This window comes from Capsicum annuum, chromosome 5 (assembly GCF_002878395.1).
Source record: "Capsicum annuum cultivar UCD-10X-F1 chromosome 5, UCD10Xv1.1, whole genome shotgun sequence".
In the NCBI taxonomy this organism is placed as follows: domain Eukaryota; kingdom Viridiplantae; phylum Streptophyta; class Magnoliopsida; order Solanales; family Solanaceae; genus Capsicum; species Capsicum annuum.
The window spans coordinates 218,999,033-219,022,654 of NC_061115.1; the positions used below are offsets into that span (position 1 = coordinate 218,999,033).

The 23,622-nt window shown below is 36.7% G+C and overlaps 1 protein-coding gene across 4 annotated transcripts; it reads right to left on the reverse strand.

Annotated features, from left to right (window-relative positions):
- Positions 1-720: 720 nt before the first annotated feature.
- Positions 721-23,110, reverse strand: LOC107871343 (SAC3 family protein A). Of its 4 annotated transcripts, none has more exons than XM_047412819.1 (14): positions 22,843-23,110; positions 19,809-19,877; positions 17,620-18,465; positions 16,267-16,710; positions 10,290-10,391; positions 8,464-8,558; positions 7,830-7,992; positions 6,586-7,080; positions 6,327-6,467; positions 6,084-6,143; positions 4,963-5,093; positions 3,722-3,855; positions 3,411-3,640; positions 721-1,271 (listed from the first exon to the last, which is right to left on the reverse strand). In XM_047412819.1, exons 2-14 carry the CDS (start codon positions 19,860-19,862, stop codon positions 1,170-1,172), a joined length of 2,997 nt encoding a protein of 998 aa, XP_047268775.1. In that variant the 5' UTR covers positions 19,863-19,877; positions 22,843-23,110; the 3' UTR covers positions 721-1,169. The 4 variants fall into 4 exon arrangements, with proteins under 4 accessions (XP_047268775.1, XP_047268774.1, XP_047268776.1 ...); XM_047412818.1 differs by having other exon boundaries at positions 19,809-19,880; positions 22,843-23,084; XM_047412820.1 differs by having other exon boundaries at positions 6,586-7,014; positions 22,843-23,078.
- Between the last annotated feature and the right edge of the window lie 512 nt (positions 23,111-23,622).

Here is a 23,622-nt window from a genome sequence, read left to right on the forward strand (position 1 = left end):
TGAGGTAATGGTATGGACTCGGGAACAGCGTCTCTACTTCAGCTGATATAATGGTATGGACTGCGTACACTTTATCCTCCCCAGACCCCTCTTTGTGGAAATACACTAGATATATTGTTGCTGAGTTCTAAAGAGGGTAGAACTTGTGCAGCCCGTACCACTACCTCAGCGGTGAGATAGAGAGGAAACATGTGTAGGGAGAGTAGAGTGTACGCAATCCGTACCGCTACCTCAAGAGGTTATTTCCGATAGATCCTCAACAGACTAGTTTTGTATAAAGAAACAATTGGTACCAAAAGAACCTAGAGAAGTAGAGAAACAGAAAAAGGTAGAAGTTTAGACCCTACATTCATACACATCTTAAAACCATTTTCAGGTAAAGCAAGTGACTTGGTGACCAAATCTAACTAATGCATCAAAGGGTGCAACTATGTTTGACACACCTAAATACATATCCACTAAACCTACCAATTAAGAATCTAGATTAATCGGGCCGGATATGGATTCGCACCAGATAGGGCCCATTAAAGGAGTAAAGTGCACCCTAACAAGAATATATCAATTCCCATGGCTCGAACCTGAGACCCCTAGTTAAAGGGAGGAGAAATCTAGTCATCCCACCGCACCTCTTGATGGTTGGTTCCTACATATCACTCCGATCACATTGTTTACTTCGCCTTCTCTAGTAAAGCAAATACGAAAATAACACAAACGCAAGAATGGGTCTAACAGAATTCAACTTGTCGAATCCTAACATGTCGGATCAACAAAATCGGTGAATTTTGAATCACCTATCTTACAACTGCAGGCTAAGGAAGCAAATATACATCCACGGACCACTTTGGATCCAAACTACAGTACAGGTAGCTGTTGCTTTTGACTATGGTCCCTCTATCTCTATGTATATTGCTGTCACTTGAAAGAATCATGAATTTCCCAGTCAGATTCAACCACCGGATTGAGCCATTACACATACACCCTCCTCACACCAGTAGAAACAGCTTCTTGCGGTACATGTTTTACAATTTATCCGACTCTTGTATTGTTTGTTATAAGCAAACGAACCTTGTCGAGTTGCAGTATGAATACCCAGAACTGGATTTACTTTCCCCTTGTATCTGGAGCAGACGCATTGCCCTAGTTTGGCATCCCCCACCATTATGAGGTTCCTATACCAGATTTCGGGTCAAAAAATCATTAACAGCGAGACTGGCATCTCCATGTGACACCGCGTCTTCAGGTTCCGGCATGAAGAGAGTTGAGACAGATGCCTGCGCATTTAGGAACACATGAACTTGTCAGCGTATAGCATTTCATGGAAGGAGGAAAAAAAAAAAGAGAGAAAAAACAAAAGGGATTGCACAAAGTTTGGACCAAGTTAAGATGCTGCTAATATAACACATCCTGATCATAACAGATCTACATAAACAGTTGCTAAAAGCATCCCGCCCATAAAGAAACAAATGTAATTCTAAATAATCATTGAGAAACGAATGGTTCTGGAATAGCAGATTAAGAGCAGAAGAATGAGAAGATTAAAACCATTTATACCTGATTGAGAATAACACAAGAAAAATTGAGCTCATAAAGTAAAAACAATCAAGAGAATATCCTCCGAAGATTGAACTACAACCCCTAGGGGTAAATACTGCAGAAGTCGAAGTTCAAGAATTCTAATTCATATTGCAAGTCTCCAACAGATCCAACTTGTGGATCCAACTTGGTATGTGTTGTTTATTGCAAGTCTCCAACACAGAGGAGAAAGGAACCAGAACTTCATGAACCAGTTACGACTTATAAGTGAGGATACGGGTGAACCTCAGGTGTTTCAGATTATTTTTAATTTCGACAACAACATCCCCAGTATATTCCCACATAGTGGGTGGGTGGGGAGGGTAGAATGTACGCAGTCCATACTACTACCTCAGAAGTGAGGTAGAGAGGCTGTTTCTAATAGACCCCTACCAGGCAGTATAGGGGTGTTCACGGAAAATCGAAAAAAACAAAGAAGAAAATCGACACTTTGGGGGGTTTGGTTTTGCCTTTTAATTTTAAATAGATAATATTTGATTTTAACGAATAAATTACTGGAGAAAAAAAAAACAAATCAGGGCTCAAGATGACTATAAAAATACCTAGTTAAAATTTAGAATTACAGAGACAAAATTTATGGTACATATTTATCTTTTGCACTCTTGGTTCCTCTCAAGGTATTTGCCTTTACAGTAATCCAATTTTTTACCTTAACTTTCTACTTAGATCTGTAGTCCTTATTTTGATAATTTCAGAATCTATTTCATATTCAGAATTAATTTTCTTTGAGCCCTATAGTTTAATTGAATTATCATCAAGATATCTTGGTAAATCACAACGTAAGAAATTTAATTAAGTTCCTTGGAAATGGTTAAATTCTTCTACAATGCATATGATTTTCTCGAAGAAGCTACATATTTAACTTGACTACATATACAGTTCCATCTTTTCTCAAAGAGTAGTTATTTGGTAGTGAAATGCTGGAATACAACCAATCTAGTATGTGCTTGACGTATATTGTCATGTATGAAAATAATCGAAAAAACGACAAAAAGTGAAGCGATGAAAACCCGACTTAATTGGTTTGATTTGATTCCAACATTTGAAAAACCAACTTAATTGGCTATGTAAATTGGTTTGGTTCCCTTTTAGAGGAAAACTTGCTCAAACCAAACCATGAATCCCTACTAGGCACTAACATGGTCCAAGCTCGTGATATGTGCTAGATTGACTGCCTGACCATGAGCTTACATCATTGAGAAGACCGGAAGATTTTACAAAGGTTTGATCGAGAGTTGACCAAGTTCAACCAGTATTACCATGGATAGACTGGCGTTAACTACGAGTTGAACAAGACTTGACGACTATTACAATCTTCAGAATGAATCGAGCATGGTTACACACGACCCAACGGCCCACCAGCCCACGACTCATTTTATTATGTTAGGACTTCTATTATATAAAGCACTCGGAGTTGGGCCCAAGCCCATTGTTTAGCTAGTAGTATAAGTTTGGCGTAGTTTTGGATGATATGATTGTGAGGATCTATAGAAACCTTTTGGGTTCTTGAAGAACTCCTTGGATTGCCAGTAAAGGTGTATCTTCCTCCTGTAAATTTGATAATATTGGATCAAATGTTACGTGATTTGAATGTAATTAGTGTTTTATACTAATTGTGGCCGCATTTTATCGATTTGGTTCATAGATCCTATCTTTCTATCTCTTCGTCTTAGTATATACTTATTTTCTTTGTTTGCTATTCTTTCCGTTGTCACCTATCCACACATGACACATCCATATCATGCTACTTGTAGAGCAGTTTGTGTTAAATACTTTTTCTTGAAACTGCTAACTGTATAAGTCAGGAGACAACGCACCTTTGCATCAAACTGCATCTCTCCAGAACTATCGGAAGTGAGGCATGCACCATGGGCCTTTAACCATTCCACACAATCCTCTACCCCATCTGTGTCCTCACTTTCTTCAGTTGTCGATAAGACACTTGTGAAGCCTAAGACCTGGGCAATGTAGGTGACTGGAACAGTAGGCCGATTTGAACGAGACATGCATCTAACAGCCGCATATCGCATTTTATCAGCATATAGATCTGCAAAGATCAAGTATACATCATCAAATTTACCATGATAAATGCAATAGCTAAATATGAACCATTCAGAACAAAACACACCCATAAGACACATGTTAAGATTAGGAGCTGTCTTGTATAATCTGAAATAGGCAACATAGTTTCCAGAGGACACAGCTGCTCGAACTGATAGAGCATGTTTAACAGCGTCATTCTGTCTGGCCTCTGCTGGTATTCTGGAAAAGGAAAATGCACAACAAAATAGTTTAACATTCCACATTTGATAAGAGGGGGTTTTCAGTATGTTTTAACCATGTTTTGAGCAGATTTTCTCAAGCTAGCAGCACTCAGCGATATGGAAATTCGAAGCCAGATATACCATTGAGGTTGACAAAAACATTCATACAGAGAGTTAATCTCACTTTCCTTTTGTGGCGCTTATGTTACCTTTTGCAATATAAAGTAAAGGCATAATATGTAGACACACACCTTAATCTGGCCTCAACTTAAACAAAGTTGAAGTGTCTAGATGTGCATTCTGAAAGCTGGGGTGTTTGCTTGCCAGTTGAGGCCAAGTTAAGGTGTCCACCTATGTGTCACACAAAAAAATGAACTCCTTTTGAACTATGGACTACACTGTGACATTTGAGATTTCTATCCAACTTAAACATAATTTAATGCCCTTTTTTTCTTTTTTCTAGGACATTTGAAAGACCTTTACATCTTCTCCTCACACTCGTCTTCTGCTTTCTCCCCCCTCACCCCCTTCCTCACTACCACCACCACCAAAACAGGCGTGAGGCATGACTTAACTGTTCTGATTTAGTCTAAACTTTGATGAGTTTGTGTATATAAAGGCCAAAAATGAAGAGGTAATAAAGTTTTGCATAGAGGTCAGAAATTAAAATGGAGGATTCTATTTGGCCAGTGAATAATGTTCATGTGGACTCATACATAGCTAAAGATGTGCGTTGGTGATCACACTGGCAGAACCAGTTGCAAAGCTAAGCCATAACTAGAAGGAAAAAACCATAGAGGATTTGTTAACTACATCTGTCTGCTGCAATTTAACCTCACAATCCATCCTTAAAAGTTGCAGAAAGCAAGGATGTCATAAATGAGATTATGTTAGATGTAAATCTTACCAGATTTCTTCTCTTTTTTTTCTATAGCAATTGCAGATGCCTATAAAAGGACTAACCAGAGGAAGAGCGAAAATACTCTGGGTGCTCGTGAACCAAATGACAGAATAGAATGGAAGCAGAGAATAAGCAACAGAACAGAACTTGCAAAAGTTCCAAAAATAAAAAACTAAAAACCAGTAAAGTAAGTAGTTGACTGACCTAGACAAGGCTAATAGCAGATCTCGGTTGTTATTAGAGTGCAAAAGCACACAGAGCAGATTATATGCAGCAAATTCCATATCGCATCCCTTGATTCCTTCTGCATAAAGCGTTTTTAGCTGTGACTGACACTGCATATACCAGAACAAAGAGAGTAAGTCTTAAGAAACACTGAAGTAGATAAACCAATGATATTTTCGCAGCAAATTTGCACGTTCAGTTACCAAATGTCCAAAAAACTTTGATTACATTATAAATTGCAATTGCGCCAGCATGCATACTCATTTAAAACAAGAAAAATATTGAAAAGTTTTAAAAACAATTCAACAAGACCAAACAATTATAGCGGGGAGGTGGGGAACATCCACATTTCTTTAATCAAAATACATAAGCAGTTAATAATATAAATTCACTGCCCACGCCAACTGCTTCTTTGTGTGTCGACAAAGACCAAACAAAGGAGGAGCAAGCAGAAAAAATCTGCAGCTAGAAAAGAAATAGGATATAGGTGAAGCCGGAAAATGTTGGCAGTCATCCAATCCTGTAATGCCAAGGTACCAATAAAGCATCAGGAAGGAGTGACCCAACATTAGTAGAAAACACCAACCGAGACAAAATGTCAATTATGTGTCCAGATAAATAATTCAACACAAGGACTTATTTGTGGCATAAAGTGGATTATTCTTATACCAAAATCGAACCCGGAAAGGGCTGTAAGAACTATAAGAGCAATACCACCAAATAATGATATTGCATTTTATCAGCATTTTATCAGCTAAACTTTACTAGCAAATAATGCAGCTGCACAAAAGGATTTGAACCATAAGAAAAGGCAGCACAATTTTGTCCACAGAGCCAAAAACATTTCACCTTGGTTTACTTTAACTTCTGGATTGGAATCTCCAACAAGGGATTTCACTCATAATAAATTCTATAGCTTCGTACAAAAACTTGAGTGCAAAGGGAATCCAGCATTCAAAAACATTCAAACAGTTCAACTGATATATAAACTGCATGAAAGTACTTCCAAACACATTAGCATACAAGAAACTTCACAGAGGGATTAAGGTTCTTAGATGTTATGACAGATTCTGAGAGCTCCCACCATGGGAAGGAGATACCTGATTAAATTCCGGCAAGTCCCCAACTTCTATTGCCAACCGACCATGTGTTTCATACACCTGAAACATAAAACGGGTGTAGAAGATACTGAAAGAAAAAGCAATACAACATTTATTATAAGAAAAATTCACGTCACTATTTTCAGAAAATACCTTCAGAACCAAGAATTGCCAGTGTATATGATGATGAAAATTTTGTGTCTTGCTCTATTTGAATAGTGATTTAGCAAAAAGAAAAATTACCTTGACTGTTAACTCATTGCGTATGCGTTGGACCGTAAGATCTTGCCGTATCGATTTTAACTGATCACATTTGTAAAGGTAGTTTTTTGGAGAAGTTTGAACCATGCTTAACGCTTTTTCCAATACTTCTTCTGGTCTCACCTGCAAAAGCAGAACTAGTTTTGAGAAATCATCAAAACATGCCAAGGGAAAATTGCCATTAGATATAATGCATTCCCCTTCAATCTCAAGTAACAGCAGAAAGAATCAACAAGATTACCGTTGCAGGGTCAGGTGCAGAAGTAAGACGTAAGTAGCGTTTCTCAATTTCCTGGCAGGTTCCTTTGACAGTAAGAGCATCCCAATCAATATCTTCAACAGCATAGTTACCATTTTCCTCAATGTTTCTGCTAAGCACCAAGGCAGTGGCTCTCCTTGCATACACATTTCCAGCACCACCATTTCTGGATCGATTATCAGTACTTGTTGTGCGACTTCCATGCCCTCTTTCAAAACGCTTTGATCGATTTTCACGTCTCTTTTTTTCCTCTGGTGTATCTGCTGATGCTGATGAAGCAGATTTATAGGCTGCTTGACGTTGTTCCTTTTCACTATCACTGGATGCTACACCATTATCTGCTGCATCCGTTCCATCACCAACACAATGCCTCTTAGCTGGCCTAAAGACATCAATTTTCGGGGTTTTCCGCTGTGGTAAAGAGAATTTCACAGAACTTGAATTATTCACCTTGTTATCTGACTTTCCACCTGAAAACTGTACGAAATCTCATATAAGAGATATTTAATTGGTCATATGGATCTAGAGTCAAACTGACAGAAGCCAAAGAGAATAACACCCCAGGCTTTAAGATTTGTATATTTAAGCAGCCAGTACCAGTACGTGCCAATCTCATGAAAGAAACATCTTAGCTGGGTCAGGACAGAGTTCACTTAAGTACCTATAGCAACAATTTAGCATCCCTTAACACAGTAATAGGTCCAAAATGATCTTTCCTAATAATGAAGCCCATTTGGTTCATACGATGCGAAGAAAAACATTGTATGCTACCTAACCCAAACAGTAATCATTGGTTGATTTCACTTGTATCACACCATTATTCTTTAAGAAATCTGAACTAAAAGAAAAGTTTTCTCATGAATTATGGAGTATTCTATGAAAATATATTTTGGATGATATACCAATCTCCGAGACAATTAAGAGTATGATAAAGAATTAATAGAATTGAATATCTTTCTTTTGGTTGATACTATGCACATTTAGATTTATCGATCACCAGAAAATAAAGGGACAAAATAATCCGGATAAGTAAACCATGGAAGGATCCAGAACAGAAAGTAGTCATGAAGCTGGAGAATCCTGGTGCAGATAAATAAGCCCCTCCGCAGCCTAGCTAGACCACCTCTTAGCTTCTTCTTTTCAAGCAAGAGGCAGAAGTTGGTGACAAATAGAAAGAGAGCCGGAAGCACCGAAAAGTTTTATCTTCAAAGGCAGAAAACTATTACCTGTCTGTTCCAACTCCCATACTTAGAAGCATCAGGAGTGACTGGTGCAGGTTGTACAGCTGGTTTCTCCTCTACTAAAGGCTCCCACCTACTTTTGTATCGCCTACTTGGACTTCTTTTACTTTTTTGAGGCGAAGAAACTGGAGCTGAGAATATTACTCTTCTGCAGAGAAAAAGAAGTCAAAATAATCCTTGAATTTGGTCAAAGATATCCAAGTATGAGAGCAAATCCATAAGCATAAAGGGCAAAAGGCTCATGACCGTGATTGTGTTCCCTAATCAGGGAAACAGGAAACTACAGTATTTATGCAGAAACGTTTTACTTCAACTGTTGAACAAATACTTCAGCCAAAAAAATTTGAATGGGGAAAAGGAGGAACATGCTGTTTGTTTCTAGCTACTGAAGCAAACATCATTACGTTTGCACCAGCTGTAATAAAACAACCATATACTAGGTGAAGCTCAATTGTTAAAATGCAGAGATGAGGTACAGCAATTGACATTCATGCCCTATGACCGCTACTTTGGCAAGTCACACGTTTACATTGTATAGATTTAGATGTTTGTATAAGCACACAGCACGTGCATGCACAAGGTTTGCATATCAATTTTTGTGAAGAGTGAGATAGCTTACTCCTTATCTGCATCCGCACTGGGCATGGGGAAAAGAGGCTCGGTGTCCCAGTCTCTCGTATGAAGTGTACCATCAGCAGTTGCCTTTGTGATAATCTGCAGATTATGGTATATTGAAGTAACATAGGGGCAGGGCAAAGAACCATGCATCAATAGAACAACATATCATTATAGTGCAAGAAGATCAAATGTTAATCAACTATAACTCAATATGTTGCAAACAGCTCAAATGTTACTCAATAATATCAGCACTAACACTTCTGCAGATGGGACGTAAAATAATAGTTAAGGCAAAAAGATCATTGTAGGTCACAAACTTCATAGACAAACCCAATCCCAACACTCAAAATAGCAGTTTGCTTCGTTACTACAATTTGTCCAATCCAATAGGCAGCTGCATGAGTAGCTAATATGAATCGTAGTTAAAGGGAGAGGGTTCCGACAGAAGAGACATCCTGACAAGTGCAAAAAGAATTTCAAATCTTAAAGCACTTGCACATTGATTACTACAATTGAGAAAACAATCTTGCAACCAAGTTACTTATCAGGTATACTCAGGGTTATACATATATGATGTCAACTCTTTACTTGAATTCAACCTCCCTAGATGTGTGAAAAAAGGGAAGTCTGAGTTTTTGCTTTGTATGTAGCTATACCTACTTGGTGATGTATTGATAAAATAGAAGTACTTGCGCAAAAGAATCGGTAGAGAAAAGAAGGAAGTCTTTTCGTAAATCAGGTTAGAGAAACAAAAACAAACCCAGTGCAATCCCGCAAGTGGGGTCTAGAGAGAATTAAGGATTTTATTGGGTAGCATTATGCATTTCAATTCTAGGTGTTCATAGAAGAATTCCTCCTGTGCTTTCTATAGCTCAATAGGGGTAAAAAGAGGAGCCGTGTGTCCTATTCTACCCTTCAAACTTGCCATCGCGGTTTCTAATGCCACAGAGATACAAAACCAAATATGCTGGAATAATCTGATTGACGAGTTTGAACACTGGAAGAACTGAAGAGGCCATTTAAGTAATGAATGTCAACTGGAAACAAATGAACAGAATGTGGATGGTGAAAGAAAGCAGATTGCAATCAGACAGAAAACTATAATGTTCTATCAGAAGCACCTTCTCAAAGTTCACCACTGAGAAAATGCATTACAGACGAGAACAATCAGCATAGCTAGGCTCTCGGTACCCATTAAAGGAAAAAAAGGGAAAGCTCTAAGAGGTGGGACATGTAACAAAGGGTGAAATGATCATAGAGGATGCCGCTGAAATCATACAAAGGGCCTCGGATAACTTCTAAGAAATCTACTATAGCTCCCTCAAACGCTCAGAATAAGGAAATCACCGGGAGGACTTCAATCTAACAGGGTCGTATTCCAGTATATAAAGCATAAGGAACCTAAGTCTTCATTCAAATCCCAAACTTATATTTGTTAGCTGAAATAGTCAGCCTCTCGAACCTTTAATATGTCATGTTTTATCCATCTTCAAAATCCTTCTTTTGGGAAACGTATGTCTATGTAAAAATAAACCCATACATTATGTACTATAGAAATGTGTATTCTAATCTTTTTAATTTTCTGGAAACACCACCATCGACGCCACTTCTCTTTTTGAGCCAAATGAGTGCTCCTCATTCTATGCTCTAGCAATTCATAACTTGGAAGTTACTCAATTGCTGCTTGCTAAACAGGCTATGAAACATTATTCTCGGGACAATCTGAATAATCTTCATCAAGTCACGAATAATATCTATGCAGCATGCAATACATGGCAAGAACTGGAAAAAAACCAAGAGAGAAAATCCCAAATTACGATAAGATACCTCCTTCATGACAGCTTGGGATGCCATCATTTGAGTATCATCCTTGCAACGAGCCAAAGCCCTTTCAACGTACCCACAAAGTGATTTTGGAAAAGTATCAGGCTGCAGACAGTAGAATTCACTTTGGTTACACAAGACAACAACAACAACAACAAACCCAGTGTATTCCCACTTAGTGGGGTCTGGGGGGTAAGATGTACGCAGTCCATACCTCTACCTCTGATGAAGTAGAAAGGCTGTTTCCGAAAGACCCCCGGCTCAAGGCACAAGATATCACACAAACACATAGTAAAGCACAGAAGCAGATGACATAACATAAATACGGCACCCATAAGGAATATAAAACAGAGGAAAGCAGAGGAAAGCACTGGTTATCAAAATATCCTCTGCATACCTATTCCACCAATATTACCCATAATATAAGTGCACCTTACTAAAGCGCACAAATCAGAATATATGGAACTCAAGAGCATTAAATCTGTATTATACTAACAGAGTGAAGCTCCTTAGAGGGTGCTGAATTGGTTTATTTTTAGGTGTTTTTGGTTTTTAAGCACTTTTTAATTTTTGGAGGTGTTTGGCAAAGACAAAAGTACTTTTAAGCACTTTACTTTAGGCTTAAAAAGTAAAAAAAAAATAGTTTTTAGCTTAAAAATAAGTCATTTAGATAAAAACTAATTCAAACGCTCTCTTAAAAATGTTGATTGAACTTTTTTTTGCTACACAAAAGACACTATAATAGACAGAATTGTCATTTACAATATAATTATAATTACTAATAATTATTTTTGGTTGAGAAAACCAAAACTACCGTGTATATATAATTGTCTTTTCTTAATTAGGCTTAGGATCCTTTTAGTTTTTTCTTTGTTTAGGAGTTATATTTCCTTTCTTTTTAACAACCGTAGTGTCCAGGTCAGCTTGCGCGCACCTCGACTAAATCCACAGGATACCTGCCACCTCCCACCAGCAATAGCTAGCAAGTAACTATGCCCACCAAAGATAGAACAGACGAAAAGAAATCACCTAGTGTTTGTCTCTATGGGAGTTGTACCTGAGACCTCATGGTGCTCATCACACTTCATTGAACCACTAGGTCATACCCTTGGGTGCGGAGTTATACTTCCTTATGCTTAGAAAGTAACTCCTAAAACCACGCTTTAACCAAAACTAAGCCTCAATATTCTCTATCTGAATTTATGCCTTTTTTCATCGATGCTGCTAATATTCATGGTCTCCAAAGACCATCAAACTTCAGCTATTGGGTTCTTAATGGCCTTTGATTAAATCGTTGGATTAAAAAATGGTTTATTTTAAAATTCATCACTTGTTGGATGTGTTGGCTTTTTGTTTACTTTGCTGATCGAAGGTGGTGTTGGATATAAACATCTTGCCGTTATTTTCATGGTAAGTGATGCGGCATTAGTTACGTGTGGTAATTTATCATTAAACAATTGCTTATTTGAGTTGATGATTCACAATAAACTGATTAGTATTATGCAACGCCAATTGCACCATGTACCAACATTCATTATTGCTTTTGATTTTAAGAGCTCAAGTACATCAGATTTTGAAGAACCACGATGTTACCTAGCCATATGCTACAAAGGGAGTTGCCTCAGAGATTTATGATTAACAAGCTTTTGTATTTAATTTGAACAAGAATAAAAAGGTGAGTTGTTCCTTTCTCATATCAAAGAATTATTAATAATATGTGGATTTCCATTCTTATGCACATGAGTTATTGCTTTTTCTAATATTTTATATTTGTTTTACATAGAAATTTTTTCATGATTTCCTTTGCTTTTCCGCACTGTTTCTCGAAGTTAAGATGAAGATGCACAGATGCCGAGGCATCACGGAGGTGTGAAAGGTTGACCATGGATGATATTAGGAGAGGTAAAGGTAGACCGAAAAATTACTAAAGAGAGGTGATTGGACAGGACATAATTACAGTTTACAGATGACATGAACTTAGATAAGAGGGTGTGGAGGACACGAAATACGGTAGAAGGTTAGTAACTAGTTGTGCATTGTCTTGTTGACTTCATATTAATAGTCGTAGTATTGCTGCTATAGTATCTATTATACTTTGTTTTTTGTTACTATACAATCTTGTTTCTTGTATCATGATTATTGTATTATTTTGTTCGAGTTTTTAGTTGGTGATTCTTCCCATCTGTCCCAACCTTGGTGGATAAAGTTACCTGGTATTTGTTGCTGGTGGGAGGTGGTATCTGTTGCTTGTGGGAGGTGGCATGTAGCTCGTGGATTTAGTCAAGGTGCACGAAAGTTAGCCCGAACACCACAGTTATCCAAAAAAAAAAAAAAAATGTCATCCTACATTAGCATAACAAAATCATAAAAGGGTAATTCTATTAGCAACTCACTTAGAAGCTTAGTTTATTTGTATTAATTTTAAATGATATCTTAAACAAATGATACTCCAAAGATATGGAGTTCATACATTAACGTAAAAGATACCATCTGAAATTATGCATCAAACTAAGAGGAGGACTACATAATTATATAGCATCATAATACACGACATTAAGAACTTGAACATGTAAATCTTGTCCAATAAGATTAAATAATTAAAAATAATATTTTATATATAAATTTGAAAATAAATGCCAAGCTACACGTGCAAAGCACGTATATGAAGGCCCTTTAAAATGTTGTTTGTCGTTCATAAAAAAACTTTGTAATAGACAAAATTGTCAATAGTTATTATCCAGAAATAACTATCATTTAATTACTATCCTGATATTTAGTTCTTCATCGGAAACAGCCTCTCTACTTCTTCGGAGGTAGTGGTATGGACTGCGTACATTTTACCCTCCCCAGACCCCACAATGCGGGAATATACAGGGTTTGTTATTGTTGCTGATATTTAGTTCTTCGAAATTAATTAAAGTCATATCTACTAATTCTTTACTTATTTATAAGATGTAAGAACTAGTACATTTAGTTCTTTAAAATCAACTAGAATTTTGAATTGAATCTTAAATCTTTTCCTTCTTTTTTTGGTTTCTCATCCGATGTCTGATACCCACATTGGAGCCCGACTAATCAGGATGTGCGCCGGGTAGGGCTCATACGGGGGTAGCGCTCCCTAGCAAGGATTGAAATCTTTTCTTATTTGATACTCATCAACTAATTTCCTAATATTTAGTTAGAGTCATTTAATAAATTTCCTACTATTTAGGAATAATAATCATTTAATATATTTGTTTTAGCATGATGTTTGTTCGTCATTTGCCTTTTTTACACATGTAAGTGCATTATATGTTGAATATAATTGTTACTATAATCATTTCTTTTGCTGAAAAAAGAATATCTTTGTATCTCATAAAATCTAAGTTGCATAGACTCTTCCTATGCCACACCCAATGTCAGATTCTCCCAAAATACACTGCTTTCGGAGAATCCGACACTCACCTACCGACTTTTTTAAGAGTCCAAGCAACATAGCATAAAATTTCTATAGCAATCATTATACAAATTTCCTTTAGGTATAATACATATTTAGTTTATCCATAGTATCAATTTTTGTAACTCTTGTTTTCATCATTTAAGTAAATATTGCATTTATTTTTAGCATTAGTTGCTATTTTTAAATAATTTATTTTTTTTTTGAGACTGAATTTTTCAATAATATATTCTCTCGTCTTTAATGTATTTTGTGCTAATGAATTGACACAACATATACATGTAACAGACCTATACTAAAATTACAAGTACACAAATTTTTGCTATTTGAATGATGATAATGTTACATGTGTTGCAACTTCAATTGCAATATTCTATACTTCATTCTTTTTGTACGAAATCTTTTATATTGATGCGGCACACACATGCAATGCACGTATGCTAAACTAGTTAAGTTAATCTTGCTACTATTGATAAAATGACATCACTCACCAAATATACCCTCACAAGTCACTTACCAAATGCACTTATACATATTAGATTGTTGAAGGTTCATTGGCTATTTAGACGGTTATATTACATTATTAGTAATATATCATTCTTGTCAAACATAGGATCATTTGAAGAGGTCTAATTTGTTAATTGTCCCACATCGGAGAAGGATAGGTATTTGGTCTCCTTATGTGAACTTGGGCAATCCTCTCCTCATAAGCTAGCTTCTGAGGTTGAGTTAGGCCCAAACTATTTAACGATAATGAAGATTTTGGTTTGAAAAATTTCATTAGAGTGACAATGATTTAATAGAGGAAATTTTGAAGATGGAAATTGAACTTGTTGAAGACTACCTGAAAAAGGTGGAGCAAATTTGTTTTGTCAGAAATTCAGGCCAAAGAGGAGAAGTGTTGGTATTTGCTTACCATAATTGAGTTTTCCTTTTAGGAAAAGAAAAATATGAATTCTCCATATTTGACTAATCTTTGTTCATGTAGGAAAAGATTATAGACTATATAAACAAAGGCACCTTTCTTCTAGCTTGGTAGCATCCACAATGTAGTCAAAAGAGCTTTGAGAGTATTGTTTAGCGGAAGAATTTGTGGGACACAAGTATTGCGGTGTCACTTGTGTAGACCTCTTTTTATTCTAAGTGAATTGTGTGTGAGGTCGTCTCTCTCAATATTTTGTACTCTTTTATATCGTGGATTGCTCATCTCCTCTTTTTTTTTTTTGACTTGCACCGGACTAATCCCGGGGGTGCACAGGCCCTCGGCAAAGAGTTTCCCGCAAGTGCACCGCGGTTAATTCAGGGTTTCACCCAATCCGATGGCCCTCAGAAATTGTTTGCACCCAGTGGGAATCGAACTTGAGACCTTGACCTCAAGGCTCAAGCCAATTACCACCAAGCCAACCCCTGAGGGGTGATTGCTCATCTCCTCTTATAGATGTAGGTCGATTAACAGAACCACATTAAATAATTGTGTATCTTTTGCTGTATTTCTCGTTTGTCTTCTTATTCATGGTATTTTGAGGTTTGTTTTGCTAGCTTCTGCAAGACACCTGATTATTTCGGTCCTAACAGGTGGTATCTTACCATGTAAAGAATGGATCTTGGGCCTAACTCAACCTCAAAAACTAGCTTATGAGGGAAGGATTGTCCAAGTCCATATAAGGAGACCAAACCCACCCTTTTTCCGATGTGGACTCTTAACACTCCCCCGCACGCCCAAACCTGATCAACTGGAGCGTGGATAATATAATATGGGGGCCTAACATCAGTGAACAAAGAATTTGGATGAACCTCGCACTGTTAGCATGAGAAAAATAGGAGAAGATTACTATTGAATTGTTGTATTTACATGATTATACTGAGACCCTATTTATAAACACTATATTCCAATTCTTTTCCAAATAGGACACTACATTGTAATTCTTTTTCAAGTAAAATTTTGTATGCTATTCTTATGTGCTCATATTCTAACATAATTAATGCGTACATGAAAGTTGGAGAATAATTGGCCCCTCCTATTGGTAATTTGGTTTCAGATGAAGTACGTTGTTTCATTAATGGCATCAAATAGATGCAAATATAGTGCAAAAGATAGAAAGAACAGAAAAGACTTTGTTAGCTTCATCATAATATGTCCTCCCCTTGAATTGGTTTGTGTTTTCAAATTTTTCAACTAAAAACCAGTATCCATAATAGCACTTAACCAATTCTAAGAGAAGCCTACTACAACAGCATCATATGCTGGCCCGGACACCACGGTTATCAAAGAAAAAAAAACATCATACCAAGTGTAATCGCACATGTGGGGTCTGGTCTAAGAGAAGTTTACAACGAACATAAAGGGACACTAGCTCAGATAACCTATGACTTAATTTAAATTCTCCAACCAGCACGTGATGAAAGACTATCAAGAAGCAAGTAAAAACTTTATCACCTTAGTCAAGCATTTAAACTTTCTACTGGAATATGCAAACTAATGTTACAAAGCTCAATTAGCGACAGCATGTCTTACTGACATGATCAAAGTAAAAGGCGTCTGACCTTGAGAACATTATCCGCACCATGAGAAGATACTTTTTCAATAGTTTTTGGTAAGGAAACACTGACATATGCAGGTTTTGCGGCTGCATTACTTGTAGAGCTTTGTACATCCAGCTTTGGTAATCCCATGGGCAAGGTTGAAATTATTCTAGGATTTGTGGGAATCTGAGGTTTGCTAGCACTGCCCGTGTCTGCTGATGCAACAGTTTGCTGTACGGTGGGCAACGATGACTGATAACTATAGGGCATCTGATAAGAGGCTTGATATTGTGTGCTTGGTCCTTGGGGCAATGACGAACTTTGTTGTGTAGCAAGGTTTTCATGAGGAGTTATGTCTAAAGGCTTTTGACCATAAGACTGGACTGGATCAGGCTGCTGATTTTGGAAAGAGGGAGCCCAATGATTCCAGTAACTGTCATGAACATTTCCACCTACAGAAGGAGACTGATCCAAAAAAAAAAAAAATTGAAAGTTAAGTTCATCCAGGTAAAAAGGAGGTACTGACTGCAATGACAGTAGATAACACATCTTCTGGTGAATAGCTGGCACTCAACAAACCGTTCAAGGTAGAAGTTGAATATCCAGATTATTAAATTTACAGTAAACACAAAGTGATATTTAGACAACAAAATTAAAAGATCATACAAGGCATTGCTTACCAGGTGTTTAGCAGCTTCTTGAACAAAAAAACAAGTAAATAGCAAGTTAACCTAAAATATGACCCACTTACCGAAGTAGTCTGTAATATTGTATCACTAATTAATAATAAAGCAGCCTTCTGTAATTATACTAGAGATCTTCCATATTTGATTATTGCAAAACATAATATGTCAACATGGAAATATATTAAGAAAAAATACAACAAGTTGTGCATTGCCAACATGAGAATGTATAGGCAAGATAGATTAAGAAGTGGAAAAAAAAATGTCTACGTTTGACATTGAAAAGTGCTAGCGTGTAATCTTGTTTAATGCCGGGTTTCATAATTTACAACAGCACCAGTTTCATACAGGCACTTATAAAGTACTCCATCAACTAGAGACACTCAGTAGACTCAAATTTTTTCGCATTGGTGTACATGGGCGTCACATGGTGCCTTCAATGACCCAGGAAATCCTACCGGCATTTCTAAAATTATTTATGGACCACAAGAATCCTAAAAAAGTTTATATGTGATACATGATCTATCACCGTCTTTTCCATCTCTTAGCATGCTTAACAAGGGTTTGAATTTTAAGTGAATTTCATGAAAATTGATATTCAAATAGGAGTCTATGAATGCATAAAAGTTATCTAATATAAGTATAGCTCCAATAGAGCAACTTATTTGTGAATTGCATGTAAAGGAAAAACCTGCACTGCAGACAATGCAGGCAAACCAGATGCTGGCTTGCCAGATGGAACATGAGATACCGGAGCTTGGACACCTGAAGCTGAGTATCCTGCAGGAACAGGGCAACTCAGACTGGATACATTAGAAACGGAAATATTTTCTGTTCCAGGAGCACAGGGGACATCATTTTGTGTCTGGTTGTAATAGTCGGCCCATTGCTTGTACTGTTGCTGGTATTGTGAAGCTGCAGGAGCGGTGGTAGAACCATATGCGGCATTCGAATCAGAACTGTAGCTTGGATACTGATGGGAAGTGTATGTTGCATATTGTCCTTCCCACGTGTTCGTCTGGTTATTGTAAGCACCACTTGTGTAACCTCCAGATGTCTGGTAATCACCAGGATTGTAGTAAGTGCTTGAATAACTTGCAGGCCCAGCATAAGACCCTGTATTCTGAAATGAGGAAAGGGGCTGATAGGGAGCACCTGTATTTTGATATGCTCCCGATGGCTGAGGATACGATTGATTAGATTGTTGTTGATAGCCATTATAGTAAGCAGCATATCCTGTATTGTTGTATCCATAAGGATCAGTACTTTGATAGGTGCCATAGCTACTGTAATCCTGCTGTACATTTGTGGCACCGGAACTTGGTGTTGAAGCACAAGTTGCAACATTCAGTCCATCTTGAACATTCCTTGAAGGCGGCGCAGCTTGTTGGTCATGATCATAACCAGAATGTGAGACAACTCCATTTTCTCTGGCATAGCTATCTGCACCAGGAGCACTCCATGGGGCGACAGTAGAATTTGGAGGGGCGTAATATGAAGACATGTGATGTTGGTTTGGATCGACAGCCTGATGATTCTATAAAGCCAAACAAAAAAGAATTTCAAGCCATATAATGAGAAATCAATTCACCTATCTGGAACAAAGTATAGCAAAAGCAGTACATAACACAGTTGCAGAAGAATGGTAAATATAAGCAAGTTGAGAGAGTTTGCTGGCTGGGAGAGGAGAAAAGCTTTTGATGCATTCACCATTCAAGTAGAGAAAATGTTTAATCAATCAAGTTGCACAATGACCAAAACTTAGAAATGTAGTGAATGTCCATCCGTAAAGACGAGCAAACTAGCTTACAGTTTAACAAACTTTTATGCATGCAGTTTCGGCTAATGAGAAGCAGTTTCTCAACATAAGGATAGTCAGTAGTCATTGCATCAAACATGACTTTCACAAAATCTATCTTCATTGTTACCCAAGAATGTCCACAACCAGCTACTTAAACAGTTAAACATAAACGTGCTAGACCAATTTACCAAATATTAGTACAGCCTTTCAAAGTTAAATTGATGGTTAAAACAGACAAGGCGTCTTGATTTACCACTTACAAACACCACCAGCACAAGAGTCAACTGTGTTACTCCAGTATCAGAAGTATCAGAGATATCAGAGTGACTTGCCATAGCCACTCCATCAAGAACTCTTATCATTCTACGAATCTCGTTACTAACCATTAAAAAGTTGTACATACATTTCAAAGAGGCGGTGTTACTATGTGAGAAGTCAAACAAATTTTTCGTTAAAAACGATTTTTTCGAACAATTTTAAATTCTTCTAACTACAAAATATTGTGATTCCTAGTACTTCTTATAGTTTCAGAATATACAAATTTTATTTAAAATATTCTGAATCGATGTCCAAATTCATATGGACCATTAGATGACCAGTGGCAGATTCAAAGTATAGGTTCAGTAGAACCCATAGTTTCGAGGCCAAACGCTGCAATGTGTGAAAAGAATTATAAATAGATTTAGATATACATTTCAGAACTCACTCTTCAACTCAAAACCAACGAAGCCCAAGTTCAGAATCTCCCACTATGTTTACCCTCATAATCCTAACAAGACAACCCTTTTTGGTGTTGACGGAGTAAATATATAAATAATAAATAATATAAGAAAGAATAGAACAACAGCAGCACAACTAAAAAAATCACTTCTCTAACAGAAGGGGAAAAAAACTAAAACTTTCAGTTCCATCCGCAACATCCAGCCATCATCTTAGTGTCCATTTTGACATCATCATCATAATTCACATAGCACGTAAAAAATTGCAATAAGCAGAAATCTATATGGACCATAATGACATACATTTGTTTCATAAACAAGCTTGGATAAGAGGAGAGAAAGTACAACTCCGGAGGTTACCTCCTGTGAACTGGGATCCAAAGTGGTCATAGTAGCACTTCCTTGATTCATCATCCTCTCATTAAGATCCTGCTGAACCCAAAAATCAGTATTCAGATATCTATATCAAAAAAATGTCCCACCACCCAAAAGAAAAAGAAAAAAGGAAAAAACAACTAACCATAGGTTGAATTGAAACCTAGGTTACAACTCTACCTCTGCTTACAATTATTGGTGGTTCAAATCCCACAAAAGTATCCTTTTCTACACTTCCATCCCGACCTATTTATGCGCCCACCCCTCACTCCAGCAAATTTTATGCAAAAAAGAACCTAGCCAGTGCTAAAACTGCAGCCTAATCATCACATCTCCACCTACCTTTGTCACAGGTGCAGGATTCAAATCCTACAAAAGTGGTTTCTACATTTCTTCCCCAACTATTTAAGGGCTCACCCTCAAAAAATACTAAGAAAAACAAGAGAATTAGAATTGCAGCCTAATCATTACATCTCCACCTACCTATGTCACAGATGCAGGATGCCAATCCTACACAAGTGGTTTCTACATTTCTACCCCAACTATTTAAGGGCTCACCCCTCACTCAAAAAAACTTTGAAAAAGCAAATGAGAACTAGATTGCAGCCTAATGTTGAAAATCCACCTACAACTCCACCTACCCGCTATTACATGTGCAGTTTCCAATCCCACAAAAGGTGTCCTTCCTAAATTTCTTCCCGACAATTTGCAAGTCCACATTCAACAACTAGTCAACTACTATGCCCCAGTACCAAATAAGTTGAGTTCCAACTCTTTTTTCTTTTTTGAAAAGGCAACATTTGTGTATTTTGACAAGGACAGTACATAGCTGTACTGAAAACCATCTTTAAAACATATCAAAATAAAGAACTGAATCAAAATCCTAACAAGAACCTAGGATGTCAATGATTGACTCAAGTTGAGTTCAACTATATGAATATCAATTGGTTATTTAACAGCTAAAGAGCTCATATACCATGCTTCCAACATATACTGATAGTCTGATATCATAAACCAGTCAAACAGTCAAAATCCGACTTCTAACCTTATCATGACACCACTACTAAGTGCTCGTCATCTCACTTATATAGGAACCCCAACACCCTTTACCCATCACATAAACATTTAGCTAACACAAACACTTCTTAAGAATCTAGAAAGTATCAACTTGCTTTAAGCCCAACGCACAAAATGCCCGTCTTCTCACTTACACTTATACAGGCCCCCGAACACCCTTAACACAAACACTTCATAATCACGGGATTTGCCAACCCATCACATAAGCATTTACCTAACACAAACACTTCATAAGAGTCTACAAAGTCTCAACTTGCCTTAACCCCAAACCTCAAACACAAAATGTCGAATTACGGACTTGCCCATTAACCATGTTTATGGATACACATTCACTCCAAAAAAAAAATGGTTAAAAACAAAACTAGCTGGAATTGGAACTACAGCCTAATAGTTGCAACTTTGCCTACATAGTTCTTATCTCACAAAAGGGGCTTTTTCTAATTAATTAAATAAATATAAATTGGGAAACCATACCAGGGCACCGATAACTACATAGGTTCCAATCCCACAAAATGTGTACTTCGTAATTTTCATCTAGACTATTTGCAAGTCCACATTCAACAACAACAAAGCCTCAGTACTAAGCAAGTTAAGTTCTGCTATACAAATATCAATGAGCTCATATATCATGCTTCCAACTGACATCATAAATCAGTCAATATCCCATTTCTAGTTTTCTACCTTTATCAGGATACCCATACCCACATATAAATGTTCGTCATCTCACTTATACAGGAACGGGGAACCAACACAAAAACTTCCTAACATCTAGAAAGTCTCAACTTGCCTTAAAGCCCGAAGCAAAAAATGTCAAATTAAGGATTAGCCCATCACTCCAAAAAAACAATGGAGAAAAAAAACTAGCTGGAATTGGAACTGCAGCCTAACAATTAAAACTTTACCTTCATCAATCACAGGTTCTAATCTCACAAAAAGGGACTTTCTTTCTAATTAACAACAACAACAAGATACCCAGTGTAATCCCACAAGTGCGTTCTGCGGAGTATAGACTATACGCAGACCTTACCCCTACCACGTGGAACTAGGGAGACTGTTCCCAAAATACCCTCAGCTCGACTTCGACAAATCAAAGTACATCAATTCTAATTAATATAACTAAAACAAATTAGGACAAAAAAACTAACCCAAATCTGCACAAATGGGAAAAAAATAACTGAACTTTGAACTACAGCCTAAAAGTTTACAACTTTACCTACAGCAATCGCAAGTTCTAATCTCAGAAAAAGGGATTGTTTTTCTAATTAACAACAACAACAACATACCCAGTCTCAGTGAAATCCCGATTACAATCAGGGTCTGGTAAAGTATACACAAACCTTATCTCTACCACGCGAAGCTAAAAAGCCTGTTTCTAATAAACCCTCAGCTAAAATACAACAAATCAAAGTACATCACTTCTAATTAATCTAATCAAAGTAATCTGAACAAATGGGGAAAATAGCTTAAATTTGAACTACAGCCTAAAAGTTTACAACTTTACCTACGTCAATCACAAGTTCTAATCTCACAAAAAGGGATTTTTTTTCAGGGTCTAAGAAGAGTACAGTATACGCATACCTTAGCCCTACCTCGTGAAGCTAAAAAGATTCTTTCTGATAAACCCTTAACTCGAATACAACAAAACAAAGTACATAAATTCCAATTAATTAAATAAAAAGGCGCAAAAAGAGACGGAGGAAGGTACAGTCTGCGCAAACCTTACCCCTACCTCGTGAAGCTAACAAGCCTTTTTCCAATAAACCCTCAACTCAAATGCAACAAATCAAAGTACATAAATTCTAATTAATAAAATTAAATAAAAAAGGCGCAAAAAAGTACTCAACTCCGATAAACCCTCAGCTCGAATAGACAACAAATCAAAGTACATAAATTCCAACTAATTAAATTAAATTAAATTCAAATCGGCAAAAAAATTACTAACCGGAATCTGAAAAAATTCAGCAGCTTGAACCTTCAACGAACAAAGCAAAAATTACCCTTATATGAATTACCAAAGCAAATTGAGACGGGAAAAAAAAAATATGGAAAAAATCGGAAAAAAACAGAGAAAATATATATAAGAATAGGTGAACAGAAGACAGTATAATTCAGGTTGAATAAAACAGAATTATTCAATGAACAGAAGAGATTTTTGATGTATATTGGATTGAACATCGGTAAGAGAAAAAAAAAATAGAGAGATTTGAAATATATATATTGGGAATTTTTCGACCCGATTGACTTATTCGGGTCGTATGTGGTTCTTTTGGAAATTTGCATTTTTAGTCCTTCTAATATTAACAAATTTAATTTTAGTTGTTATAATATATTATTGAGCTAAGTTTATCGCAAACAGTTACTCTACTTATTAGAGAAGGTAATGTATGCGTGGTTGACGTGAATTTTAGTCGGAAAATTTGTTCGACTCGATTATCTTATTCGGATCATAGTTGGATATTTTGGAAATTTGCATCTTTTAATCCTTCTAGTATTAACAAATTTAATATTAGTTGTTGTAATATATGATTGAGACGAGGTTTATCGCAAACAATTTGTTTACTTACTGGAGAAGGTGTAACACCTGAGTATGCTTTAATTTCTTCAGATGTATACATGCGTGACTTGAATTTTAATCAAAAAAAATTGACCCGATTGACTTATTCAGGATGTATTGGGGTCCTTTTAAAAATTTGTATCTTTTAATCCTTCTAATATTAACAAA